The following is a 23401-nucleotide window of genomic DNA, read 5'->3' on the forward strand; positions in this document are numbered from 1 at the left end:
CCGACAGCGGCGCCTTCCCGCTCCCTAACCCTGACGCCAGAGCGGCGCCGGCCTTAGCGGCTGAGGAGAGCGGGAGGAGGTTGCGGCGGCGGGAAGATGTAAGTTGGGGGCATCCGACCCCATCCGAGCTCCGGGGACCGCCCGCAAAGCTCGGCGGGGCGCGTGGTGGAGCCGGCCCGCTCCTCGGCCTCTCGGTAGGGACGGCAGCCTGGCGGCGCGGCACCGGGTCTAAGAAGAAAGAGTGTGGCCCGGGGCGGGTGGAGTGGGAGGCGCCGAGGCCGCGGCCCGGAAGTGGTCGGGGCCGCGGCGGGCGGAAGGGCGCCTCAGATCGTCCCCCTCTGCGGCGGGCCCTGCTAGGCCCGCGGGACTCGGAGCAGCCGGGAGCGCGGCTTCCGCCTTCGGGGCTCTCTCGCCGGGTTGGAGACCCAGGCCCGCAACGCCAGGCCCTGCCCTGGAAGCGCTCGCGGCCCGGCGCCTGGACTGGGGAGTTGTGAGTGAACGCGGACGGGGGCGGCGAGGTCGCGCGTGGGGCCCGTGCCAGTGGGTGCGGAGTGGCTTTGGTGGGGTGCCCTGGGAGACCGGCTGAGCCTCCCTTCGAGGCCATTAATTCAGACATGACTCCACGGCCGTTTACCAGGCTCCCGGGTGCCGTTTTCCGCGCGAGTCCTTGGAGATACGGCCCCTGATGTCATGCAGCTCCGTTGGACGGGTTACCCCCCACAAGGGAGGTTACGGGAAGGTTCAAGTCCACGAAGGGAAGTCGTGGCTTTTTCTTTTATTTCGCATGAATTGTGCCTAAAATGTGCTTTTAAATGGGGAAGGTGCTCTGAAGAGTTGAGCCGAAACGCCATCTGCTCGAGGTTTAACTAATTGTTCTCTCTCTCTCTGGCTGTTGGACGCGCACCTTTCCGGAGGATGGGGGAGGTAACCAAGGTCCTGTGCTGTTACCTGAACTTGTGTGAACAGAGAGCCTCAATCTTTGCTTTCTAGCACTCGGCCACGCCCAGCAAAGTGTTCGCTCAGCCTGTGGTTCTTAATTCGTAGAGTTTAAGAATTCCGGTGGTGCTTGTTGTCACCGAGCACACGGGGGGGGGGGGGGGGGGGAGGCGGCGCGGGAGTCTGCGGTCACGTGTGCCTACGGAGCACTTGAAATACACCTAGGCCAAATTGAAGGGTTTAAAGTCTTAGTGGGGGGTGGGGGTGCAGATATTTCACTAATGAGTTTTTATACTGATTGTATGTTGAAAAGATAACATTTGGGGTATAGCGTGTCCACTGTATTACTGAAAGTCAATTTCATCTGTTAACTTACCTAATGTGGCTGCTAGAAGATTTAGGATTTTAGCTCACACTCTATTTCTATTGGACAGTACTGCACTTGGTGATCCTGACCGGGTGGTTCAGGGACCCCTGGTGAGCATTCAAGAGATTATGTGTGACTTTGGGAGACCAGAGTTCACGTGGGGAAAAAGCTTCCAAACATGGAAAAACGTCCCTTTCTTCTAAGGAAAGCTAACATTGATTGAGCCTTAACTAGGTGCCAAGTATCTTTCATGAGTAATAAATTTGGTTAATGATCTTGGTGACTACGGAGGTGTAGGAACTGTAATTGTCCCTATAATGCTTTTGAGAAATTGAGGCTCAGAACGGTTAAGTGACTTACCCAAGGTCACACAGCAAAGCTCTGAATTAAACAGATACACTGACTCCGGACGCTTAACCAGTGAATTACACTTCCCGCTTGTCGGAGGACACTGAGCTTCTCCAGTGTTGCTTGCTCAGTGCCCATAGCACCTTACTGTTTTAAGGCAGAACATCTTAAACGACGTTATCAGCTTGGAAAAGAGCAGCAAAGGTGGAATTCTGCTTGCTTCTGCTCTAATCTGATCATCTGAAGCTGGCCTTCACTCTGGAGTCACAGAATTTATTCAGGATCTTGGGCACCCCTACACAGCGTGAAACAGGATCCCAGTTGGCTGCTGCGTCCAGGTTACTTACAGGCTGTTGAGGAAGAGGAACTAGGAGTAGTGGAGACCAGTACCTGAGACCTTTGCTTGCAACTCAAGCAAATCGTAGAAAACCTCACTGCAAATATTGAAGTTTGTTCTAAGTAACACTCACTAATGGTACTAATGACCATTTATTGAGCACATGCTGCAATCCAGACACTTTGTTAAACCTTTATGAGCAGTGCCATCCAGTTCTAGTGCCCCCCCCCACACACGCATGTGATTTTGGGGAAAAAATGTAAGCATAAAGTTAAAAGAATTGCAGTGACTACCCTCATAACCACCACCTAGATCGTACAAGTCCCATTTCTACCACATTTGCTTTTTACGCGTCAATATTTTTATTATCTTTTGAAGTACATTGTAGCCTCTGGTGTAACACTTCTATCTGCCTATCATTAACTAAAGTTGCATTTGCAGTGACTCTTTTTTGGGTTTTTTTCTTAAGTTTATTTATTTTGAGAGAGAGCAGGGGAGGGGTAGAGAGAGAAAGAGAATCCCGAGCAGGCCCTCCACTGTCAGCGAGGAGTCTGATGCAGGCTCAGTCTCACAAACTGAGATCATGACCTGAGCCGAAATCAAGAGTTGGAGGCTTAACTGACTGAACCCTCCGCCCCCAGGCGCACCATGCAATGACTGCTTTTTAAATGTTCATAGGGGAACATTTTATTTGTTTGCATTTGGGTATTAAATGTTTTGATGCTACCTGTCGCTTTTGAAATGGTTTTTGCTTCCAGTCGTAGCCTAGATCCAAAGTATCCTACGAGGAAATTACAGCAGTTAAACAAGAGATCTGACCACACCAGTAACCCTTTCGGGAGAGCCACTCTTGGGGTTTTTTTCTGTTCTGCATGCAAATGTGGTGCTGTGGTATTGGGGGGGGGGGGCGGTAGAGGGCTCATCAAACCATTGAGTGCAAAATGGGTATTGTGCCTCCTGTAAAATCACAGTGACGGGCGCCACCACCGTTTCCTTAAGGAAAAGACCACAAACTGAAGTGAGGGTCTACCTGTGGGGGTGGGACCCTCCCCAAGGAAATGGAAGAGGTCCCTGTGTGTTCCTGGCTTTGTGGACGCTCGCTGCTCACTGTGTTCCTTGCCATCTTCTCGTGTGCTCGCCTTTTGACTGCAAAGCGAATTTGTTGCCTTGCCAATACGTTCACTCTGTAAATCCTTTTATCTTGTTATTAGGCTGCACTTTGGCGTAAATTGCAATCGATTAGGGATCGTTTCTCAGACTCGAGTTAGAAGTGAGAGTTCAGATAAGTGAGGCCGCCATTGCTGCTTTGAACACCTCAGAAGGGGAGAATGGATTTATCAGGAGTGAAAAAGAAGAGCTTGCTAGGAGTCAAAGAAAATAATAAAAAGTCCAGCACTAGGTAATCCTTCTGTCAGATTTTTCTAGTGCTACTTTGGGGGTGCTCGTTACTAGGGACCCTCAGAAAGGGGAAGATTGGAAATGTCTCACATTCTACAGTGAAGTGTCCTAAGCCACAGATCGTTTTGTTCTGTGATCACCTGGGGTCTCTGTAGCCCTTTGGATCCCCTCCTGGGTAGTGTTGTTTCAGGGTTTGGTCAGAGGGGCTCGTGATCTCACACTCTTCCTCACCATCCAGGGCTCCCTCTCCTACCAAACGCAAAGACCGCTCTGATGAGAAGTCCAAGGATCGTTCTAAAGATAAAGGGGCCACCAAGGAGTCTAGTGAGAAGGACCGGGGCAGGGAGAAAACGCGGAAGAGGCGCAGCGCTTCCAGCGGCAGCAGCAGCACCAGGTGGGGCCGCGGGGCGGGGCCCTGAGAGCCACGCCCCTTTCTGTCCGCTGAGCCTGCCCACTGCTCTGTAGTCCGAATTATTCACACAGAAGATTGTGAGATTGTTAATAAAGGCCTTAACTGTAGCACAATGCTTTGGGGTTTGCTCCGGTTCCCTATGGAGGATGGTGTTAAAGAATGAGACATCTGAGGGTAGATTTTTCTCTCAAGTGCTTTTTTTCTTTAGTTGTGATTGGATTGCCCGAGCCTAAAGCTTGCATTTCTTCACTTGAGCGCCAGCCCGAGCCCCTCGGTAGCCACCTTCCAGGATGGATTGGTGTTCTGACCTGCAGGCTCTTTCTGTACCTCCCAGCAGTCAAGGCTTCTGTGTGGCTAGGAAGCGGCTCCTTCCTTTCCTGCCCCTGCGCAGTTTGAATGCTGTTTTCTGTCCCTGCCAGGGGCTTTGGCTAGAGAAGGCTGGGGTAGATATCATCCCCACCCCCCCCGGGGTGGGGGGGACGACATGGAGGTTGGAAAATAATGAGGACAGCGGTGGCCTCTTGGGAGCATGAGCACGTACAGGCTCGTCTGCGTCTGCTGGGGAGAGAGGCTCCCCTCCGCTGCTGCTTGTGACACTTCTGTCTCCCTGGTCAGGTCCCGGTCCAGCTCTACCTCCAGCTCGGGCTCCAGCACCAGCACTGGCTCGAGCAGCGGCTCGAGCTCTTCTTCCGCATCCAGCCGCTCGGGAAGCTCCAGCACCTCCCGCAGCTCCAGCTCCAGCAGCTCGTCTGGCTCGCCGAGTCCTTCTCGACGCAGGCACGACAACAGGAGGCGCTCCCGCTCCAAGTAAGCTCCCTTCCGGCACCGCTTCCCACGGCGGGGGCTGGGGGTGGGGGGTCTTGGTTTGGAGGGGTTGCCCCAAAACTTGTCAGTCATCTGGGAACTTAGTTTGCAAACTGGGGACTATAAAGTGACAGTAGCTGTTATAAAAGTAGCCTGTAGAGGAGTCTGTGTCTTACTTAGTCGGATTTCTGAGGCAGAGATAACAGGAATATACACGAACTGGTAGGGAAAGCTGCCTTATAAAAAACTCAACAGTAGCACTTAGCAGCCCCACTTAAAAAATTTTTTTGACTTGACAGAAATTGTTTCTGTTGTTGTGTTTTTTCAATCAGATCCAAACCACCCAAAAGAGATGAAAAGGAAAGGAAAAGGCGGAGTCCTTCCCCTAAACCCACCAAAGTGCACATCGGGAGGCTCACTAGGAATGTGACCAAGGTGAGGGATCTCAGATCTGTCCAGTGGGCAGAGGGGCCACGTCTCTTCTGCAAATGTTTTAAATGGAAAACCAGAGAAGCTGGCCTTTGCTGGAGATAACCGAGAACATAGGCTCTGAGGACACTGGCGGGAGCACGGAGTCCTTTATCCGAGTTGTTCCGTGTGAGAGAGACGCCCCAGGTGCCTAGCTTGTCATCGTCATGGGGTGACTTCTCAGCTCCCACACGGGTAATTGGTGGGTGCACATCAGAGTGACCCTTCTTTCCTCTAGGACCACATCATGGAGATATTCTCCACCTACGGGAAAATTAAAATGATTGACATGCCTGTGGAAAGGATGCACCCCCACCTGTCTAAAGGCTACGCGTACGTGGAGTTTGAGAATCCGGACGAGGCCGAGAAGGCTCTGAAGCACATGGATGGAGGTGGGTGACCCTGCCTGCGCCCCCTCTCTGCTCCCTGCGCGAGGCTGGCCTCGGCCCAGCGGAGGGACCTTTCAGACCAGTTTCCACCAGCTCCCTGCAGCTCTTGCCCGACTCCATCCTTGACCAGTGGGGGTGTGTTCACCAAAAACAAGCTGATGAGATATCATTCTTGGGAAAATTTCAGCAAAAATGAATACATTAACATCTTTAGAGTTTTCCAATCTGTGAGAACTTAAGGAACGAAGGGGTTTATCTTATACAATATTATGAATGTGAATAATGCAGCATTTGGCTTTTGTATGGCAGTGTTTTCTCTAGTTCTCTCTGAGAGTCATCTTCTGTTATGCTGACATTTCAGCATTTTTAGGTTTACTTTGCTGAATTCATACATTTTACCCATCTCCCTCAAGCTTGTATCGTAACTATTTGTGACATTTATAGCTGTTTTGTATTGAGCAGAATGGTTTTGACAGCGGCTGAGCACTTGTGAATAGTTTTGGATGGCCGGTTTCCATCTTGTCTTCACGTCTGTGTCTTTGAAGAGCGTGGAATCGGTCTCTGCCCCAGCTCGCTGCTCTTCTAATCTACGCAGCTGGGGCCGAGAGCTGGCTCCGTCCACAGCACTGTGCATGGGGTATCTGGCCACGCAGGGAAGAATCTGAACACCCCAGAACCTTGGAGTCCTCAGAAGCCTGTTACCCCCTGGAAAAATAGTGTAATGGTGTGATGGCTAGTTTTCCTGGACCCCTGATGGAGCTTGGACACTAGGAACTTTCCCTTAACGCTAAGCTAGCTGTCTTCAGTCTACTGAAATCCCTTTGAGGGGCGCGTGAGTGACTCATTCGGTTGAGCGTCCAGTTCTTCATTTTGGCTCGGGTCGTGACCTCACAGTTCGTGGGACCGAGCCCTGTGTCGGGCTCTGTGCTGACAGTGAGGAGCCTGCTTGGGTTTCTTTCTCTCTCTCTCTCTCTCTCTCTCTCTCTCTCTCTTTCTTGCTCACTCTGCCCCCCTCTGTCTCTCAAAATAAATCCTAAAACAACCAGTCGCTCCCTTTGAAGTTTTTTAGGAGTTTGTCATGAACTGTGCCCACCACCTCTTGATCTTAACCACACCTTCATTTTAGAGACTGTCAAACATGTGTCTTTGAGAGCTGGAGCACTTCCTAAGAATTCAGGACACTCGGCCACGTCCAGGGTGTGCATGGTCGTAGCCCACGTTTTTTAAGATTCTGGTAGGATCTGTGTGTGTGTCCACATACTGTACTGCGCCCCATCGAGTGGAGCAACTCCGTGCTGGCTCCAGAAGGAATGTGGAAGAGCTTGGCCTTTCCTGGCAGCTGCCCAGAAGATAGAGTTGTCTTCATTGCTGTATGATCGGTGTCCTTGACGTTCCTGATTTGGGCTGGCCTTGGCAATGGGCCATGCGGAGGCAGGGGGTGCCTTAGGCTGCGTTTACTTAAGTCTCGTGAGTGCGTTCTGAACACAGGTCTACATGCCTGAGCCACCTCCTTGCCATCTCTGCCGTCGCCTTGAGGGTAGGAGCTGAGAAGATGAGAGAGGGCACACGAGGGCTGTGCTCGGTCCCCTGAGCGGTCCCTGGACTGGGCCAGGGTGCGTGCTCCCCTGAGGTTCCTGGGTCTGCGCCTTGGTCTCCTTTGCTTGCTTTTTCTGAGGCCCTGAAGGCTCCTTGGCCTCCATCCTGAGCCGCCTCCCTTCACTGTTCTCATCGGCTACGTTCACATATGTGGCTGCACTCAGAGTCCCCTCCCCAAGTCACTTTTTCCACGCTCTGAAGACAGACTTGACAGCTGAACCTTGGTTTGGTTTTGCTCCCCTTCCCCAGTAGTACTTTCTTCTTCCCGAGCCACGATGCAGTCATAGCTCATCTAGAAACGGGTGCCGATCATCCCTCCCACCCCATCCACCGCCACGTTGTAGTGACCCGGCGGCCCATTTACAGTGGACACTGCCCTCGTCGGGACCCAGCAGCCAGAGGCCACCTTCTGGTCCCGTGGGAGGAGCCCTCTGAGGAAAGTATCTCCATGGCGGGTATCGGGAGAGGGGGCCAGGCCCCCTGGCTAAGAGGCCACATGTCTTCGAGGGCAGTCCTTCTGGATCTCTTACATTTCACCCCATCTGCTTCCCTCAGAGCCCCCACAGTGCTGCCCCTCCTCTTGCCTGTCCCTCCCAACCTTCTAGAGGAGGCAGCTCAGTGCTAGGCCCACCTTCCGGCTCAGGTCAGGGCACAGCCCTTCCCCATCATTGAACAGGCTCGGGTGTCCACTTGGATGCACTTCCCTTGGTGGCTGCTGTGCATGAGGGGTCTTGGTGCCTCGAGACTGAGTTCCCTCTTCGCTTCCACGCTATAGGCACGTTTCCTGGCCAAACCTCCCACAGTAGTGACTGGGTGTGATATTTTGTGACTTGATCTTTTTTTCAACAGGACAAATCGATGGCCAGGAGATCACCGCCACCGCTGTGCTGGCCCCATGGCCGAGGCCACCGCCCAGGAGATTCAGCCCTCCCAGGAGAATGCTGCCTCCACCTCCCATGTGGCGTCGGTCGCCCCCACGGATGAGAAGAAGGTAGGTCTGTTTGGAGTCTCCCAGAGGACTGCTTGAGGCCTGTGTGGGTTTGTTTCATTTACACACACAGCATGATAGTGCTGACCTTGGAGCCCTGCTCAGCCTATGGGCTGGCATGGGACGGCCCTATGGGGGCACCGCTGCGGGTGGCACCACTATTCCTGGAGTCTGGGTCCTGTCCCCTTCCTAGCTAACAGGACAGGAAAGGCTCAGGAGGGGAGTTTGAGTCAGGTGAGGGAGGGGCTGTCCCTGGGCAGAGGCCAGAGCACGGCCCTCCTCTGCTGGTGGTGTTGAGCCGCCCCGTGCACGGCCCTCAGGAAGGAAGGGCTCCCAGGCGGTGCTGTCAGAGAGCCATCCTGGCTTAGAGCATTGACGTGTGCAACTCACAGAACGTTCCTTCCAGAAGCCAGCTTCGCCCCGCGGCCGGGGATGCGGAGCTGTGTCTGTGGTGCCAGCTTTGGCGTCTGACTTGGTCTTTCCTCTCCCCGCAGGTCACGCTCCCCGAGACGCAGGTCCCCGGTGCGCCGGCGGTCCCGCTCGCCCGGCCGCCGCCGCCACAGGAGCCGGTCCAGCTCCAACTCCTCCCGATAAGCAGGCCACCGGAGCTCTGCACCCTGGAACTTCTGTCCCGTCCACTTCAGTTCGGTCACTTGTGTAGCGGCAGGAGGATTGGTAGGAGAGAAATTCCTCACTCAGGGCAGGCTTCGAAGGCGGCGATTGAGGCGTTTCCTCTGAAGGCAGAGTTCTAGCTGCAGGAGCGTCAGTGGCTTGGGGTTGTGCCTGTAAAGACGCCCGCCAGGTCTCTGGCTAGAAAGCTCCCACGTTCGCAGTTCCTCAGAGTCCATTCAGTGGCAAAGCCAGCAGGGACAACGCAGGGCTCCGGGTGGCAGTGCGGCCCCAGCCCGGGGGTGGGGGCTGGGCCAGTGGCCTGGTCGTGCCCAAGCTTGCCGGTCTGCGGGGTCCCTCAGGAAGGGGCCTGCTTTCCGTGCGGCTGCTGATCCTGCTGGCCTGGCCCTGCTCCCCCTGCTCCGGTCCTCCTCCGATATCTACAGTCAGACACCCTGTGTTCATCACCGGAAATGGTTGGTTTTACACGTACTCATGCACACACACCACATCCCGCGGCTCCCTTTCTCTCTGCACTCGGTGAACAAGTTGAGAGCCAGCTCCACAGGGCCATCGAGGACCCCCCCCCCCCCCCTTGTACCTGTCATTCACTGTGGTCTCGCAGGTTACCGTGGCAATGTGTACATTGCTTTTTGGCTTTTATTGTACAGTCAGTACTATAAATTTGTTGTTTTGAGTTTTGTAACTTGTAGCATTTTAGGCGCTGTTGTGTTTGTACTTTGTTGTGTAGAGTGAAGGGATTGTGTTGAATAAACGGGATTAGACTGCAGACTGAGTACTGGCTTCGCTGCCCCCTTCCTGTCTGTGACCCCAGAAACAGCTTCACTTCTGAAGCTAAAAACTCAGCCACTGAAAACACACGACCGCGTCTTGGTTCATTTCCGCAGGCACACTTCCAGAGTCTGAGCAGAACAGCCGGTCAGCACGCCGGGGAGTTGGGCAGATTCTGTGGGTTGACCTGCACCGAGAGAGAGATGCTCTTATCACCTTATATTCCCAGGAGCTTGGCATTTTGCTTGACCAGAAACCGACCTCCTTGGCTGCTGCTATGTTAGTCAGCCACGAAATAATGAAAAAACGGTTTTCCACCTCAAAAGTCGGTTGTGTCACAACGAAGACTTAGAAACTGTAAAAAATTGAGGTTTCAGTCACCCAGCCCTGAACTTGGCCCTTCCTGCGTCCATATTCAAATGGGATGTCTGCGAGACCACCTCCTGCCAGGCAGCACAGTGGCTTCCTACCCGGCAGGGGACACCAGTGTTGAGCGGGGACCCTTTCGGTGTTTCTGAATGCAGGACAGAGCAAATAAAATCAGGTGCTCCCTTTGCTGTCAAGGAGGCGGTGGCACCGCGGTCCTGTCAACAGTGTGAGGGCACCTGTTTCTGCCCACCAGCACCGCCTCCACCTCACCCCCGCCCCGTGGCACCCTTCTTAGTCCTCGGGCTCCGCAGGGGGGCGGTTTTGAGAAACGACCCTGGCGTAATCCGCTTGCCTTTGCTGCGCCTGCCGGGATGGCTGGGGCTGCTACCCGCAAAGGCCCTTACGGCCTCAAGCTCACGACCAAGCTCACGACCGACTCCGGGACTCACACCCTCCCTTGGTCGTGCAGTCACCCCACCCCCCATCCGCAGCTGTCGCTGACTTGACCTTAGCTTTGGTTGGTGGGCAGCGTGGGAAGCGTGCCAGCCTCCCAGGGGTTCAGACGTGGGTGGAGGAGAGCGCGGTGGCCTCCGGGTTTGGGAGGAGAGTTCGTCCCAGACGGGCCCACGCCAGCCCTCCTGCCGCGCCGCCACCTAGCGTCACTGCGGCGCTCCCCCAACTCTCCGGCTAACCACTCTCGCGGCAGTGCCCCGCCCTCGACACCCGACACGCCAAGTGGGGCGGGGCTGCTGGAGGCGGGGCGTGGGCCGGGGCAGCCAGACCCCAACTTGGCCTGGTCAAGATGGCGCTGATGACCGGAGCGCGCGTCCTGGCTCGCAACCTGCTCCGCCCGTGTGCGTGACTCTGGGGGGCTGGAGTTGGGGGGTGCGGGGCAGCAGGGGCCCGGGGGGCCGGCGGAGACAGGGGCCCAGGGCCCCGGACTCGAGGGAGCTGGGAGGGGCGGGGGGGGGGGCGGGATTGGGGACAGGGAGGTGCCGGGGACCTCGGGGAGCTGACTGGGGTCCGGGGCTAACAGGCCTCGCGCTGTCGTTCGTAGGGTCCCGGCTGCCGGACGCGGTTCCCGGGCGGACGGGGCCGGCCGCCGCCGGCGGGGACGGTGTGCGGTGTTTCGGGAGCCCTCGGGTGCTGGTGGAGACGGACCCGGCGAAAGGTAAGCGCTCCCGCGGCCGCACGTTCGGGCGAGGGCGCCTACGCCGGGCCCCGCCGGCTGGGCTTTCCCTGGCTCGGCCCGCCCCGCGGCCTGGAGGACTCGAAGCAGGGGTGCCACGCCGTCCCACGCCCGCTCCCTCCTCGCCGCCGCTTGTCTTCCTGGCCGCGGCTCCTGGGGACCCTTGAAGGCCATTGGAGATCAAGCCCTGTACGAAGACCGTTTCTGTTGCGTTCAAAGCTTAAAGGTCATCAGCCCACGTGCTTTTCCCCAGTTCATTATGAAGATAAAAGTGTTTTGGTCTGTAAAGTTTGAGGGGTATGCTCCTCCATCTAAACTCTTCAGTTGGAAATTGAAAATAATGGAAGTCTTTTAGAGTGAAGTAATTTTTTTTTTTTTTTTTTTTTTATTCTGGCATGGCACAGGACTTAGCAGATGGTTTACTAATTAAAGCCAGGAGCCACCTCCCACCCCCATCAGAGCCTCTGGGAAAACTCTCCAAAAGGGACAGAAAAGGTAGAAAAAGCACCCTTGAGTTTTCTCTACCTGAGAATGTTCCCAACCTGGGTCCTGAGAAGGCTTGCAGCCAGGGCTGGGCCTACTTCCAGGTTTTGGGGACACGCTGTGCTCAGGCCTACGAGAGGAGCTGGGGGGCTGCTGTGGTTGGGGGGCTGCGGCCTCAGCCCACCTTCCCCGCGACCTGGATTCGCCCCAAGTCCTCTGTGTCAACTCATGGAAACCTTAACCCTCTCCCCTGAGTGTCCTTGATTCTGCTGGACCGGGCTCTGTAAAAATCCAGTCAGCCTCAAAAACTTCCCTCTGAACCAAGTTCGGGGAGCTTGCTTCTGGGAATTTTGATCACTTCTTACACGTCCCTGTACGTTCCTGTAGCTGGTTAGTAAGTAACCTCTCCCTCAGAAGCCGGAGGTCTCAAAACAGCCCGTTTGTCTTCAGGACTTGGTTCTCACTCCTAGAGGACTGTTTATGTTGACCATCTGAAGATTTCTAAGGTCCTGACCAGGGAAATGTAGCCTAAATGAACGGTGGCCCTTCGAAAGCCCTTGGGGTCTGTCCTTGGGCCAGGTAGCCAGAACAGATGGCCTCAGCTGGCCCAGGCTGGTGGTTGCCCTGTCCCAAGTGCTGGTCTGCCCCCCCCCCCCGGCCTCCCCCGCTGCTGGCAGGACGCACAAGCGGATCGTGGAGAATTTAAGAACGTCAGCCCGACAACATGTTTAGCAAGAACCAGAACCCCCAGTGCAGTTCCTCCTTCATATCCGGTCTTAGAGTCTGCTCACTCACTCCTCAGGAAAGTAAGGCCATCTCCTACTCCCCCGGGGACAGAGGACTGGCATCTGGAGGAACAAGATAAACAGACAGATATTTGCTCATGAACGTTCACAGCCACAGTAGTCACAAGACTCTCAAGGTGGAAGGGACCCAGTGTCCACCAGCACACGAACAGATACAGTGCGGTCCACACGTGTGCAGGGAGACACTGGGCCTCAGAAAGGGGGGGGACGTTGACCCAGCGGCACAGGCCGGCCTGGAGAACGCGGTGCTCAGTGAAAGGAGCCACACGTAAAAGGTTGTGTGCTTCCACGCACGCGAAACGTCCAGAGTAGATGGGTCCGTAGAGGCAGAAAGTAGACACTCAGTGGCCAGGGGCCGGGGAGGAGCAGGAACTGCTCGTGGGCGCAGGGTCCTGTGTGGGATAGAAATGCCCGGCAATTAGATCGTGGTAGCATTGGGACACTGTGCATGTCCCTATAGACCTGGACTGCCCACTTTCATTTATTTATTTATTTATTTTAATGTTTATTTTTGAGAGACAGAGCAGAAGCAGGGGAGGGGCAGAGTGAGAGGGAGACACAGAATCGGAAGCAGGCTCCAGGCTCTGAGCTGTCAGCACAGAGCCCAACGCGGGGCTCGAACTCACGAACCGTGAGGTCATGACCTGAGCCGAAGTCGGACGCTCGACCGATGGAGCCACCCAGGAGCCCCGTGGACTGTCCACTTTTAAATAGTTAATTTACGTTAGGTGAATCTCACTTGCATTTGAAAAACCAAAACCGGGGCGCCTGGATGGCTCCGTCGCTTGAGCGTCCTGACTTCGGCTCAGGTCATGACCTCGAGATGGGAGTCCAAGCCCCACATGGGGCTTCGTGCTGACGGTGCAGAGCCTGCTTAGGATTCTCTCTTTCCCTCTCTGCCCTTCCCCCACACGCACATACAAGCTGGCTCGCTCTCTCAAATAAATAAACTTCACCAATTTTAATAACCAAAAGTTAAAAATGAAAACTGTCGCTTCCCATGGCCAGGTTGAGGGTGCGGGATGGTTGGGTGTGCTTTTCCAGTCCTGGGTGTGAGCTTTCTCCTCTTCATTTTCAAACTAGGGGTCGCCGTAATAAAGTTGAAGAACCCCCCGGTGAACAGCCTCAGCCTGGAGGTGCTGACGGAGTTTGTCATCAGCCTGGAGAAACTGGAAAACGATAAGACCTTCCGCGGCGTCATCGTGACTTCGGTGGGTGCTCGTTGGTTCCCCGAGTTCCGATCACGGCAGGAACCTGCTGCGAGGTCACGTCCACACGTCACGTGCTGTAGAATGACCAGGTAGACCTGGTCCAGGGGGGCCCCCAGTGGTCCTGGCATGCCGTGGGCAGATGGCTCCCCCCAGAGCACCGCGCCCTCTGCCCCAGGCTGGACTGTGGGGAGAGCCTCAGTGCCCTGCAGTCGGGCCAGAACTCAGGGGAGGGCAGTGAATTGTCTGCAGGGGTGGCCTGGAGCCCGCGCTGATTGGTGACGGGTAGTCCACCAGGATATCCTGTTGGCGGTGGAGCCGCTAGGCGTGTTCCCTGGTGGCCACGCTCCCTCGTTCTTCTTCGCCTGGGCCTTAGAGTCGAGTTCTCAGAGGGCAGATTTTCCCTTCTGAGTTCTCTAGGGAACCTTGGTGTTGCGTCCAAGAGCCGACAGATGCTGCTGTTTAATGACATCTGTGGGAGGGGTGTCACCGGTGAGGCCGGGGAGGGGGCGGTCCTCGGCTTGGGCCGGGTAGACCCCATAGACCGACAGGATCGGGGGCCACGCCGGCTCCGGCAGCCCCACCTACTTTGCCAGGAGAGGAAGTAGATGGGAGCGCGGCCTGACGTAACAAGCCCTTCGTCGTGTCAGGAAGAGTCCTGGAGTCGCCTTTTGAGTTGCGGGGAGCCTCCGCATGAGTGTCTCCCAGTAGAAGGGCCACCGTTCTACAGAGACCAGTGAGGACGTCCTGTCGCACCATTGTTAAAGGCAGAGGGTCGCGGTCTCTTCCGGGCAAGGCTTGGCACGTCCCCTGGGCACGCGCCTGCTTTCCTTAAACCCTCAGCCGGTCCTGGGCGTGACCTGGTGTTGTCCCAGCTCTGAGCTCTCGGGGCGGGTCTGATGCACACACCAGGGGAGTCCCGTGGAGCGGCCCCCCGGGGAAGAGGGTGGCGCTCCAGGGGCAGGGCTGGCGCTCGTGGGCACGGGTCACTGTGACAGTTGAGGCTGACCTGTCTGGACGTGTTGCAGTTCCCTGGGAGCGTTTTGCTCGGGAAAATTTCTGAAAATATTCCCTTCAAGAAGTTTCACAGCGTGATTGATCACGCCAGCAAACGAGAGCTGGGAAGACCCATGACTTCTGTCCCTCGGCAACAAAGCGGGGCTCTGTGCGCCCCCCCCCCCCCCGGTCTCAAAGCGGCACGGCCCCCGGGGGATGGGGAGCCGGCGTGTGTCCCTCCAAAGCCCACATTGTCCCCGGGACTGTGTCATCTTACAAATGTGTCTTCGTGTGTCTTCGGCTGGGTGCCTACTGTGTCTGCAGCACAAGGCCTGCCCAGTGGGCCCTCAGCAGATGACGGTGCGACGTGACGCTGCTCTTGTGGGGACACACGATAGAGGCCGCAGACGAGGGCTCGCGACAACGGCAGCGCGTTTTTCTCCGCTCTCCTGGAGCGTCCCTCTCCACTTCTTGCAGCTGCTGCCGGGTCCTGGCACCCCTGTACCCCGCCTCCTCCACCCCGGGTCTCTGTGTCCACGTTTCCCTCCCCTTAGAAGGACCCCTGCTCTCACGTGGTCTCACGTTGGTCACATCTGCAAAGACCCTGTTTTGAAGACAGTCACACTCGTGGGCACTGGGGGTAAAGGCAGACACGGTTCGGCCCACTGCAGACGTGCTGCCGAGTCCCAGATCACAGCCCATCCGGTCCGTCTGGCGGGGCGAGCCCCCGTCCAGCATGACCGCGGTGTCTCTCCCGCAGCCACAAGCTTTCCTCGAGCGTCCGGACCGTGGGCGCCCTCTTCCCTGCCACGTGCAGATGATCTGCGTGGGGTATTTGGAGGCTGGGGAGGGGTGCCCGCGTTCGGCATTGGTTAGGGAAGGAGGCACGCGCTCAGAGCAGGGGTAGCCCTGCCCCCACCGCCACCCTGTCCCCGGGGCGCCTGTGACAGCCAGGTCGCGCTGGCACGCGGCCTAAGGAGACGACAGGTCGGCCTCCAAGCGTCTGCGTGCACAGGTCCACGTGGAATTGCACTGTGCGCCCTGCACACGAGCTTGGTCCTGTTGCTTAATGTGAGGACGCGGAGACGTCGCCTGTGACCGTCCCGTACTTCACGTGTCGGTAACAGGTCACTTCAGCCCCGGACACGCTCCAACCACGGGAACATCTCGTTCACTTAGAAACGTTGTGACCACGCGACGGCCCCGCGTGGTGGCCACGGAGCAACCCCTTCCCGCCTCTGGGCCGGCAGTGTTTGCTGGAAAGCAGTGCCGTGCTGGCGGTCCCCTGTGTCTGCTTCCCCCGCTCTGTGGCGGCTGTGGCGGGACCTGGGGCGTCCACACGGGACCCACGGCCTTCTAGGCCAGGCTTCTGTCTCGTGCGTGACCGCCCAGGGCAGAGTTCTGGCTCCTCAGCTCATTGCTGTCCCTTCCCGTCCTGGCTTGCTTCTGACGGCAGCACCTCCTGGCCTGTGCTGGCGTCTGCAGCGTTCTTGACCTCGAGGGTAAATGAGAACGTGTGCCCCCTCCGGGCCTCCGAGTTCCCCTGCCCGGGACAGCACACGCAGCCGTGCCCAGAGCCCGCTGTTTATGTTCCTGGGGGAGCACCCGACCCTGCCTGCCTGTTTCGCCTTTTCCCATTTGAAACTGGAAAGTAGGAGGAGCCAAGTCCGAGGGAGGTCCCAGCTTCGGCTCCTCGGGGCCTGATCCTGCCACCTTGAACATGACCTCGCCCCCACTGCGTCTTGAGCGCCTGTGGGCTCCCGGGCCCCGGGGACGGGTTGCTGCCAGGAGATGGACGGTGACGGGGCCCCTGGCTCCTTCACTCCGTTAGGACTGCCCCGGGATCTTCTCGGCTGGCCTGGACCTGACGGAGATGTGCGGGAAGAGCCAAGCGCACTATGCCGAGTACTGGAGGGCCGTGCAGGAGCTGTGGCTGCGGCTCTACCTGTCCAACCTGGTGCTGATTGCTGCCATCAACGTGAGTGTCCCCGCTCCTGAGTGGCCTCGCTGGCTCACCAGAGCCAGCCCAGCGCGTGGCGGGGGCATGAAGAGGTCCTGTCCTTGGGAAGGCTGGGAAGGGAACAGTTGGGGGAGACCCTCGGATGTGCACAGGGGAGCCTCCACTGCAGACAGGTGTGACCTGGTGACGGGGTACTTTGTGGGGCGGGGGCAGGGACCAGGGCACGTGGTCGACGCGGCCCAGCAAGAGGGCTGTATAGGGAGAGGGGCTTGAGGAGGCGATCAGATTCACATCTGGAAACATCGTTCCGGTCTGCCCTCGAGAAGGTAGCGGCTGTTCACGCTCAGGAACCGGTGTGCCTGAAGACAGGGGACACCCCAGGTGAGGTGCCAGAAGGGTCTGAGCCAGGGGACGGGAGGGTGGCGAGAGTCAGGACGACCCACGAGGCGCGTGACAGCCGACGGCAGCTTGCCGTCTCTGTTCAAGGCAGTGCAGTGCGTGAGACGAGGGCGGTGTGAGTTTGGGGTTCCCAGGACATCCCGCTGGGGATGGCGATGGGTCCCGTGGGCCGTGACGGGTTGTGACCGCTCCGGCCGGATGCTAGTTTGGCGTTTCAGCATCCGGACCGAAGCCGTGAAAAGAAAGACGGCTTGCCACCCAGACAGGAGGGAGATTTTCTGGTCCCCGAGAGCTGGTGGCCCTACGAGGTGACGGGGCTGATGGGCAAGCCCGAGTCCCCGTGGTGCAGGGCCAGCCCAGCCGGTGTGGGTGCAGCACCCCGGGGGCGCACACCCACCGTGGGACCTGGCTCTCCGGAGCGCAGTCGGGACGCGCCCCCGCAGCACCAGAGCCAGACGGCGCGTCTTCCCCCGCAGGGAGTCAGCCCCGCGGGAGGCTGCCTGATGAGCCTCACCTGTGACTACCGCGTCCTGGCGGACAACCCCAAGTACAACATGGGTCTGAACGAGACTCTGCTGGGCATCGTCGCCCCCTCCTGGTAAGGCCGGGGGCTGGGCCCGCACCCCGCTCTGCCCTGGGCGAGCCCGTCTGCCTGGGAGCCTCCAGCAAGCGAATTATGTTCCAGGTTCAAAGACACCCTGGTGAACACCGTCGGCCACCGCACGGCGGAGCGCGCCCTGCAGCTGGGGCTGCTCTTCCCGCCCGCGGAGGCCCTGCGGGTGGGCATGGTAGACCAGGTGGTGCCCGAGGACCAAGTGCACAGCACGGCACTGTCGGTGATGGCCCAGTGGCTGGCCGTTCCAGGTGAGGGGCACAGGGAGGGGCTGCAGGTGTGCGCACCGACGGGCGAGCCTCCCCCCGCCACGGCCGGATGCTCTGGTGAGACCAGAGCCTTCACGCCAAGGTGCTCCGTGCAAGTCGTGGACGTGCCATTTATAAGAGCGGACTTAGTGTCCTGAGGTCACTATAACAGATTACCCCGAGGTGGGGGGAGGTGCTTAAAACAACAAAATGTGTTCTGGAAGTCAGCAGACCAGGAGGCCAAAATCAGTGTTGGGGCAGGGCGGTGCTCTCTCCAGAGGCCCTAGGGGAGGCTCCTTCCTGCCACTGGGGGCTCCAGACATTCCTTGGCTTGTAGATGCGTCGCGCCCAGCTCCGCTTTCCGCTTTCCCCTTTCCCCTTCACGTGGCCTCCAGTTGCACACCCCCCCTCCTTTCTCCTGTTAGGACGTTTGTGGCATTTAGGGCCCACCCTAAACCCACGATGACCTCATTTCATCTACCTCCACAGAAACCCCTTTCCAAATAAGGCCACAGGCGCAGATTCTAGAGCTGCGCTGTGGACTTGTATGGATCTTTTGGGGGGTCCACTGTTCAACCCACTGCACAAGTAGCAACAGCCTGCGTGTCCGTTTATAGAAATAGGGCTGGTGACGTCAGCTGTGACGGAGCCCGGAGGTCAGCGGACCGCGTCTAAAGGGCCAGGTGGATCTTCAGCCTGGTGGGTCAGTGTCCTCCACACTGTGGCGTTGGAGCACGGAGGCCGCCAGAGCCCGTCTGTGTTCAGTAGAACGGGCGCCCCTGATACCTAAATTTCATAGAATCTTCACGTGTTCCAAAAATGTCTTTTTTTCAGTTTTTTTCCAATTATATAAAAATGTAAAAACCGGGGCACCTTGGTGGCTCAGTAGGTTAAGCGTCCGACTCTTGATATCACCTCAGGGTCTCGAGCTCGGGGTCGTGCTTTCAAGCCCCACGTTGGGCTCTGCCATGGGTGCGAAGCCTACTTTAAAAAAAAAAAAAAAAAAAGAGAAACGATTCTTAGCTCACGGGCCACGGGGGCCAGGTTTGCTGACCCCTGACACAGATACACGGCTACATGCTGTGCCGCTGTTACTTACGTCGTAAAAGAACCTGTAGTGGAGGGAAACTATCCCCCATGGTATAGTTGAGTGAGAATAACAGGATAAAAGGCAAGGCACCCTGGATGTTTTTCAAGGAGATGGGTAGGCAGTGGGGAACAGGTGATTTTCATTTTTTTCTTTGCTTAGTTATATTTTCTCAGTGTCCTGGCAGAGCTTCTGTTGGAAGACTTCTGTTGGAAGTCTCTCGGAAAGGTTGGGCACGATACGACCGTCTTGGGGTGGGTTCTCACACACGGACCCCTTTCTGTAGACCACGCTCGACAGCTGACCAAGAATCTGATGCGCAAGCCCACAGCCGACCGCCTGGTCAAACAGCGCGACGCGGACATCCAGTACTTCCTCCGGTTCATCTCCAGGGACTCCATCCAAAAGTCCCTGCGCGTGTACTTAGACAAGCTCAGACAGAAGAAAGGCTAGGGTCCGGGCCGCGCACGCGGGGTTTGCACCACATGTGGCCTTCTGGGGGCCCTCTTCTTCCAATGGGTTCTAAGCAAGGTATTTTCCGATTTCAAGGTACTTTCAGCTCTTGGTCTCGCTGGTCTGTTCCTGGTAGCTAGTATCCCAAGGCCACTGCCCCCCAAAAGCGCCTTTTCCGCCTGGCAAGTGGGCACGGCGGGATCGGGGGGGCGGCATCTCTGTTGGGGAATCGTGAACTGGCAGGAGGGGCAGTGCAGGATTCAGAGACATCGCTGCTGAACGTCCCCTTTCCCCGAGCAGAAGTGTGAATAAAGTCCTCACGTTGTCCCGTAACTGGCTGCCCGGCCGCCTGACTGCTAGGGGCACGTGACCAGCCCGGTGTGGGCCGGTGAGCCGCACGGGACCCCCAGAGGAAAGCACTCTGGCCACCCCATCTGCCTGTTTACATGGAGGGGGCACAAAGGTTCAGAGACCGGGTGCCTGGGAAGCAGGGAGGGGTGAGCCCGTCTGTGCCACAAGAGCCCTGGCCTTACTTGAGGAAGGTGACCTGAGAAAAAGTCACGCGGGCTCTTGAAGCAAACGTATGTCCTCCACACAGTTCAGGCCAGTTCCCAAAGTTGCCAAACGTGAGATGTTTCCCAAACCAGCAACCTCCCTGGGCCTGTCAGTCACACCCTGTCCCCCATTCGTGCTCGTTCCCGATCCTCAGGTGATGGGCTTCCCCGGGACACAGGCCACGGTTCTCCCCAAGTCCTTGTCCAGCCCAGGGCTCCTGAGAAGGAACCCGCCCCGCCTGGGCGAGGCGTCCAGCCTGCTCGCCCCTGAGGGGGAGAGAGGGCGGCAGGGACTGTGAGGTTGGCCCTGTCAGCACTGCCCGCGTGTGTGTGTGTGTGTGTGTGTGTGTGTGTGTGTGTCCCCAGCTGCGCTCAGCACGAGTCCTCGGACGCATTTAAGGTTGGCACGGAGGGAAAGCAAGCACACTCGGGAGCTGCATTCTAGAGCCTGGTCTGGAGGGCGTCAGTTCCCAGCAGGGTGTGACACCGGTGGGCCGGGCCATCCCTTTTCCCCTAGGGGGCCGGGACCTGGGACCCACTGGGCTGCAGCACCAAAGTCTGGGCCTCACAGGGGTGGAGTCCTAAGAAAGGACACGGAGGCCTTGAAGCCGACCAGTGTGTGGTCCTGGCTAAGCGCTCACTCCCATTTATTGAGCACAGCCACGCGCCCGGCGCCCTGTAGGTGCTCCTCACAAGGAGGAGATAGATGTCGTAGCCCATTTTACAGATGGGGAGACAGGCTGAGTGGGCCTGTGATGTGTCCACAGCCTCTTGTCCAGCCGGCCCTGCCCCACAGCTTGCTGGGGCTTGGCCAGCCATCCGGAAGGAGATCTGTGGGGGCCAGAGTCCTCCTCAGGTCGAGTCTGAAGGCGGCGTGCCCTGACCAGGCCTGGAAGGTTTTCAGTGGGACTTCAGGGTCACCTCCACAGGAAAATGGTCACTGATGGCAAGGGCCTGGAGGGAGAGGAATGGGGGCCTGCTGGGCAACCTCTCCTCCCTTGCAAGCTCCACCCCCTCCACCTCCCACCCCTCCACACCCCTCCACCCCGCCCCGGGGGGCGGGGGGGGGGGGGGGGGGCGCGGGCATCTACAGACCACTGTGCTGCCTGCAGGTGGCATGGAGCACGGACTGGGGACCCCACTCCAGAAGAGGCCAAGGGCATCTCCTCCCGCCATCCCACAATTGTTCCTTTCGGCTAGAACTGAGCCCCTAAGGGCGCTTCCAAGACACTAGTGCGGGGAGTGGCGCCCCTGGCCGTGGGCAGCAAGACACTGGCCACCCCCACGCCCGTCAGTTCCCCGCCCCCCCCCCCCACGCCCACCTGAGTCTGGTCCAGGCCGAACTCCTCCTGGAAGTCGTGCACAGCGGCCGACTGGGGCTTCAGGCTCCTGCGCAGGCGGGCGCCGCACACCACGATGCGGTCGTAGGCGCAGTCCGAGTTGCCCACCGTGGTGTCCGCGCTGTCCGGGATGAGCCACTTGAAGACCTCGCTACTGCGCAGGCGGATTGCCGGCCAGTCCTGCGCCCTCACGTAGCTGCAGTCCGCATTGAAGTCGCCCAAGAACAGCAAGTCCTGCGGGGCCGCGAAGCCGGGGCTGAGCCCGCGAGAGGGACGCGCCCCCCACCCCCACCCCGGACGCGCCCGCTGGGGGCGGGAGCGGGACTTACGTCGGTGCCCCATTTGTCGATCACGTCCAGGTACACGTCGTAGAGAGCGTCGATCTCCGCCACGGCCTGGTGCGGCGCCGCGTGCAGCGGGATCAGCACGAGCTCCCCGGCAGCTGCGGAAGGCTCGTGTCAGAAGCGGGGATGGGGCGGAGCGGGGGCGGGGCCGCGGAAGGGGAGGGGCGGGGCCTTACCCGAGCCGGGGGCGGAGAACTTGACCACGAAAGGTTCACGGCTGAAGGCGTCCTCCGGGTCGGGGTACTGGTACGTGTCCACCACCGACACCGCGTCCTTCCTGGGGGAAGGAGACTGGTGGTGGCGCTGAGCCGGCCCCCTCCTGCCCTGCGCGCCCAGGCCCCGCCGCCCCGCCCCTCACCTGTAGACGAACAGGTACATTTCTTTGTACTGGTCCCGACCCAGGGGCTCGCTGCTCACGAAGCTGTACTCGTGCCTGGACACGCTGCGGAGACAAGGGCCAGGCCCGCGGTCAAGTCACCCGCCGGGCCCTGCGAGCCCGGCCTGGGCTCCGAACGCTGGACCCTGTCCCCCGCACCTGTTGATCTGCTCCATGAGCGCGGACACGGCGCTCAGGTCCGGGTCTCGCACCTCCTGCACCAGCGTGATGTCATAGCCAGCCACGATCTGGGGGAGGGGCCGGCAGGTGCGGGGTCACGCGCCGGCGGAATCACCGGAGAAGCCCAGCTGTGGCCCCGCCTCCCGGCCCCTGGCCTCACTTGCGCAATGACACCGCCGCAGGCTGGGTCCGACACTTTGCTGTCGCCAAAGCTCTGGATGTTGAAGGCTCCGATGCGCAGCGCCGCGGCCCCGGCGGCCCCCAGCGCCCAGAGCGCGGCCATTAGGGCCCGGAACCCACCCATGGCGCGGAGCGGGCGGCTGGGAGTGACAGAGACGCTCCTGAGTTTGAATCTGGAGTCAGACACACCAAGCCGCCCCTCTCCGCCCCAGCCCCGGGGCCACGGGGGCCGGTGAGAACGCTTGACACAGAGGTTCCCTGCGTCTCCATGTCTCCCCAGTGGTGCACTAGGCTTACCGTGGCCCTTCTCCATCGTAGGGAAACTGAGCCCCAAATACAAGCACCCCATTCCCATCCAGCCCCCTGGTCAGCCCAGTCCTCCCCAGCCACGGGCACCCCCACACAGGCCGGCTCCATCACTCACCTGGGATGCGGATGGGGCAGCAGCCGAGGCTCAGGATCTAGGTCAGAGATCCAGGCTGGGGGTGTGTCTGTGGCACAACACAGACTCCGCGCTTGGTGGGGCAGCAGTTCTGGTGCCAGGGCTCAGGCGGGTATTTGAGGCCCTGGTCCAGGGAGGGGCTGGACTGCTCTGGGTCCGCCCCCTCAATGAAGCTGGACGCTGGAACTCCTGGCGTCCAGTCCCAGGGAGAGCCCTGACGGCCAGGTGGCAGGGGCATCCACCCTGGGCCTGCTCTGGTGCCCCCAAGCCCATCAGAAGCGGGACTCCGCAGACTCTGACCGCCTCCCAGCACCATGTCAGGACTGGATAAGAGGATCAGCCATCCAAGGTCCAGTCCTTGTTCCTGTCCTCCCCCCACCCCCCAAAACTAGGTCATCCAAAATCTCCCTCCTTCAGCGGCACCTTCTGGGAAAACAACGCAGTGCAGGCCTGTCCCCCCACACGCTGTCACCTCAAGGGAAAAAGCCTTGGTCCCCTGTCCCAACAGACAGCACCAGGGCTGGAGGCGGGGAAACGGCATCCCCTTCCACCCACCTGGGGCGGGGGGGGGGGGGGAGCTTAGGAAGCTGGAGTCACGACTCCCACTGGGCAGGGCAGCAGGAGGAGGCTGCCTGTCCACATGCCAGTGACACCCACACACCGCCAAGGTGCCGCCAGCCCCTCCGGAGCCCTGGGCGGGGCGGCCGGGCATGAGAGTCCAGAGGGTGGC

The 23401-nt window shown here is 58.8% G+C and overlaps 3 protein-coding genes across 8 annotated transcripts; 2 read left to right on the forward strand and 1 right to left on the reverse strand.

The window, feature by feature from the left end:
* The first annotated feature begins 1 nt into the window (after position 1).
* RNPS1 (RNA binding protein with serine rich domain 1) lies at positions 2 to 9442 on the forward strand. Of its 5 annotated transcripts, none has more exons than XM_086691544.1 (8): positions 2 to 98; positions 3200 to 3387; positions 3625 to 3780; positions 4414 to 4605; positions 4935 to 5037; positions 5309 to 5462; positions 7905 to 8046; positions 8538 to 9442. In XM_086691544.1, the coding sequence occupies exons 2-8, from the start codon at positions 3317 to 3319 to the stop codon at positions 8635 to 8637; spliced, it is 918 nt and encodes a 305-aa protein (XP_086547670.1). In that variant the 5' UTR covers positions 2 to 98; positions 3200 to 3316; the 3' UTR covers positions 8638 to 9442. The 5 variants fall into 5 exon arrangements, with proteins under 5 accessions (XP_086547670.1, XP_086547674.1, XP_086547672.1 ...); XM_086691546.1 differs by having other exon boundaries at positions 70 to 194; XM_086691547.1 differs by lacking the exon at positions 2 to 98 and adding an exon at positions 358 to 490.
* A 1082-nt stretch (positions 9443 to 10524) lies between these two features.
* ECI1 (enoyl-CoA delta isomerase 1) lies at positions 10525 to 19588 on the forward strand. The gene is made up of 7 exons (XM_086691549.1): positions 10525 to 10667; positions 10871 to 10984; positions 13375 to 13502; positions 16327 to 16473; positions 17331 to 17452; positions 17540 to 17718; positions 19089 to 19588. The coding sequence occupies exons 1-7, from the start codon at positions 10616 to 10618 to the stop codon at positions 19253 to 19255; spliced, it is 909 nt and encodes a 302-aa protein (XP_086547675.1). The 5' UTR covers positions 10525 to 10615; the 3' UTR covers positions 19256 to 19588.
* On the reverse strand, positions 12153 to 22552 carry DNASE1L2 (deoxyribonuclease 1 like 2). Of its 2 annotated transcripts, none has more exons than XM_025916840.2 (7): positions 22210 to 22552; positions 22029 to 22117; positions 21852 to 21935; positions 21670 to 21770; positions 21479 to 21591; positions 21132 to 21383; positions 12153 to 12333 (listed from the first exon to the last, which is right to left on the reverse strand). In XM_025916840.2, the coding sequence occupies exons 1-7, from the start codon at positions 22540 to 22542 to the stop codon at positions 12277 to 12279; spliced, it is 1029 nt and encodes a 342-aa protein (XP_025772625.2). In that variant the 5' UTR covers positions 22543 to 22552; the 3' UTR covers positions 12153 to 12276. The 2 variants fall into 2 exon arrangements, with proteins under 2 accessions (XP_025772625.2, XP_086547669.1); XM_086691543.1 differs by lacking the exon at positions 12153 to 12333 and adding an exon at positions 20440 to 20763 and having other exon boundaries at positions 22210 to 22543.
* Positions 22553 to 23401: the final 849 nt, after the last annotated feature.

This window comes from Puma concolor, chromosome E3 (assembly GCF_028749965.1).
Source record: "Puma concolor isolate L17-30 chromosome E3, mPumCon1.1.hap2, whole genome shotgun sequence".
Lineage (NCBI taxonomy): Eukaryota > Metazoa > Chordata > Mammalia > Carnivora > Felidae > Puma > Puma concolor.

What these genes read in the sequence shown, in the direction of transcription:
- RNPS1 (XM_086691544.1), top strand. Translation starts at nt 3,317, where the DNA reads ATGGATTTATCAGGAGTGAAAAAGAAGAGCTTGCTAGGAGTCAAAGAA. An exon ending in TCACTAGGAATGTGACCAAG is followed by an intron (nt 5,038 to 5,308) that starts GTGAGGGATCTC and finishes TCTTTCCTCTAG; the next exon opens with GACCACATCATGGAGATATT. An exon ending in TCTGAAGCACATGGATGGAG is followed by an intron (nt 5,463 to 7,904) that starts GTGGGTGACCCT and finishes TTTTTTCAACAG; the next exon opens with GACAAATCGATGGCCAGGAG.
- ECI1 (XM_086691549.1), top strand. Translation starts at nt 10,616, where the DNA reads ATGGCGCTGATGACCGGAGCGCGCGTCCTGGCTCGCAACCTGCTCCGC. An exon ending in GGAGACGGACCCGGCGAAAG is followed by an intron (nt 10,985 to 13,374) that starts GTAAGCGCTCCC and finishes TTTTCAAACTAG; the next exon opens with GGGTCGCCGTAATAAAGTTG. An exon ending in CCAGTGGCTGGCCGTTCCAG is followed by an intron (nt 17,719 to 19,088) that starts GTGAGGGGCACA and finishes CCCTTTCTGTAG; the next exon opens with ACCACGCTCGACAGCTGACC.
- DNASE1L2 (XM_025916840.2), bottom strand. Translation starts at nt 22,542, where the DNA reads ATGGAGAAGGGCCACGGTAAGCCTAGTGCACCACTGGGGAGACATGGA. An exon ending in GCGGCGGTGTCATTGCGCAA is followed by an intron (nt 22,118 to 22,209) that starts GTGAGGCCAGGG and finishes CCCCTCCCCCAG; the next exon opens with ATCGTGGCTGGCTATGACAT. An exon ending in TCGACAAATGGGGCACCGAC is followed by an intron (nt 21,384 to 21,478) that starts GTAAGTCCCGCT and finishes GCGGCCCCGCAG; the next exon opens with GACTTGCTGTTCTTGGGCGA.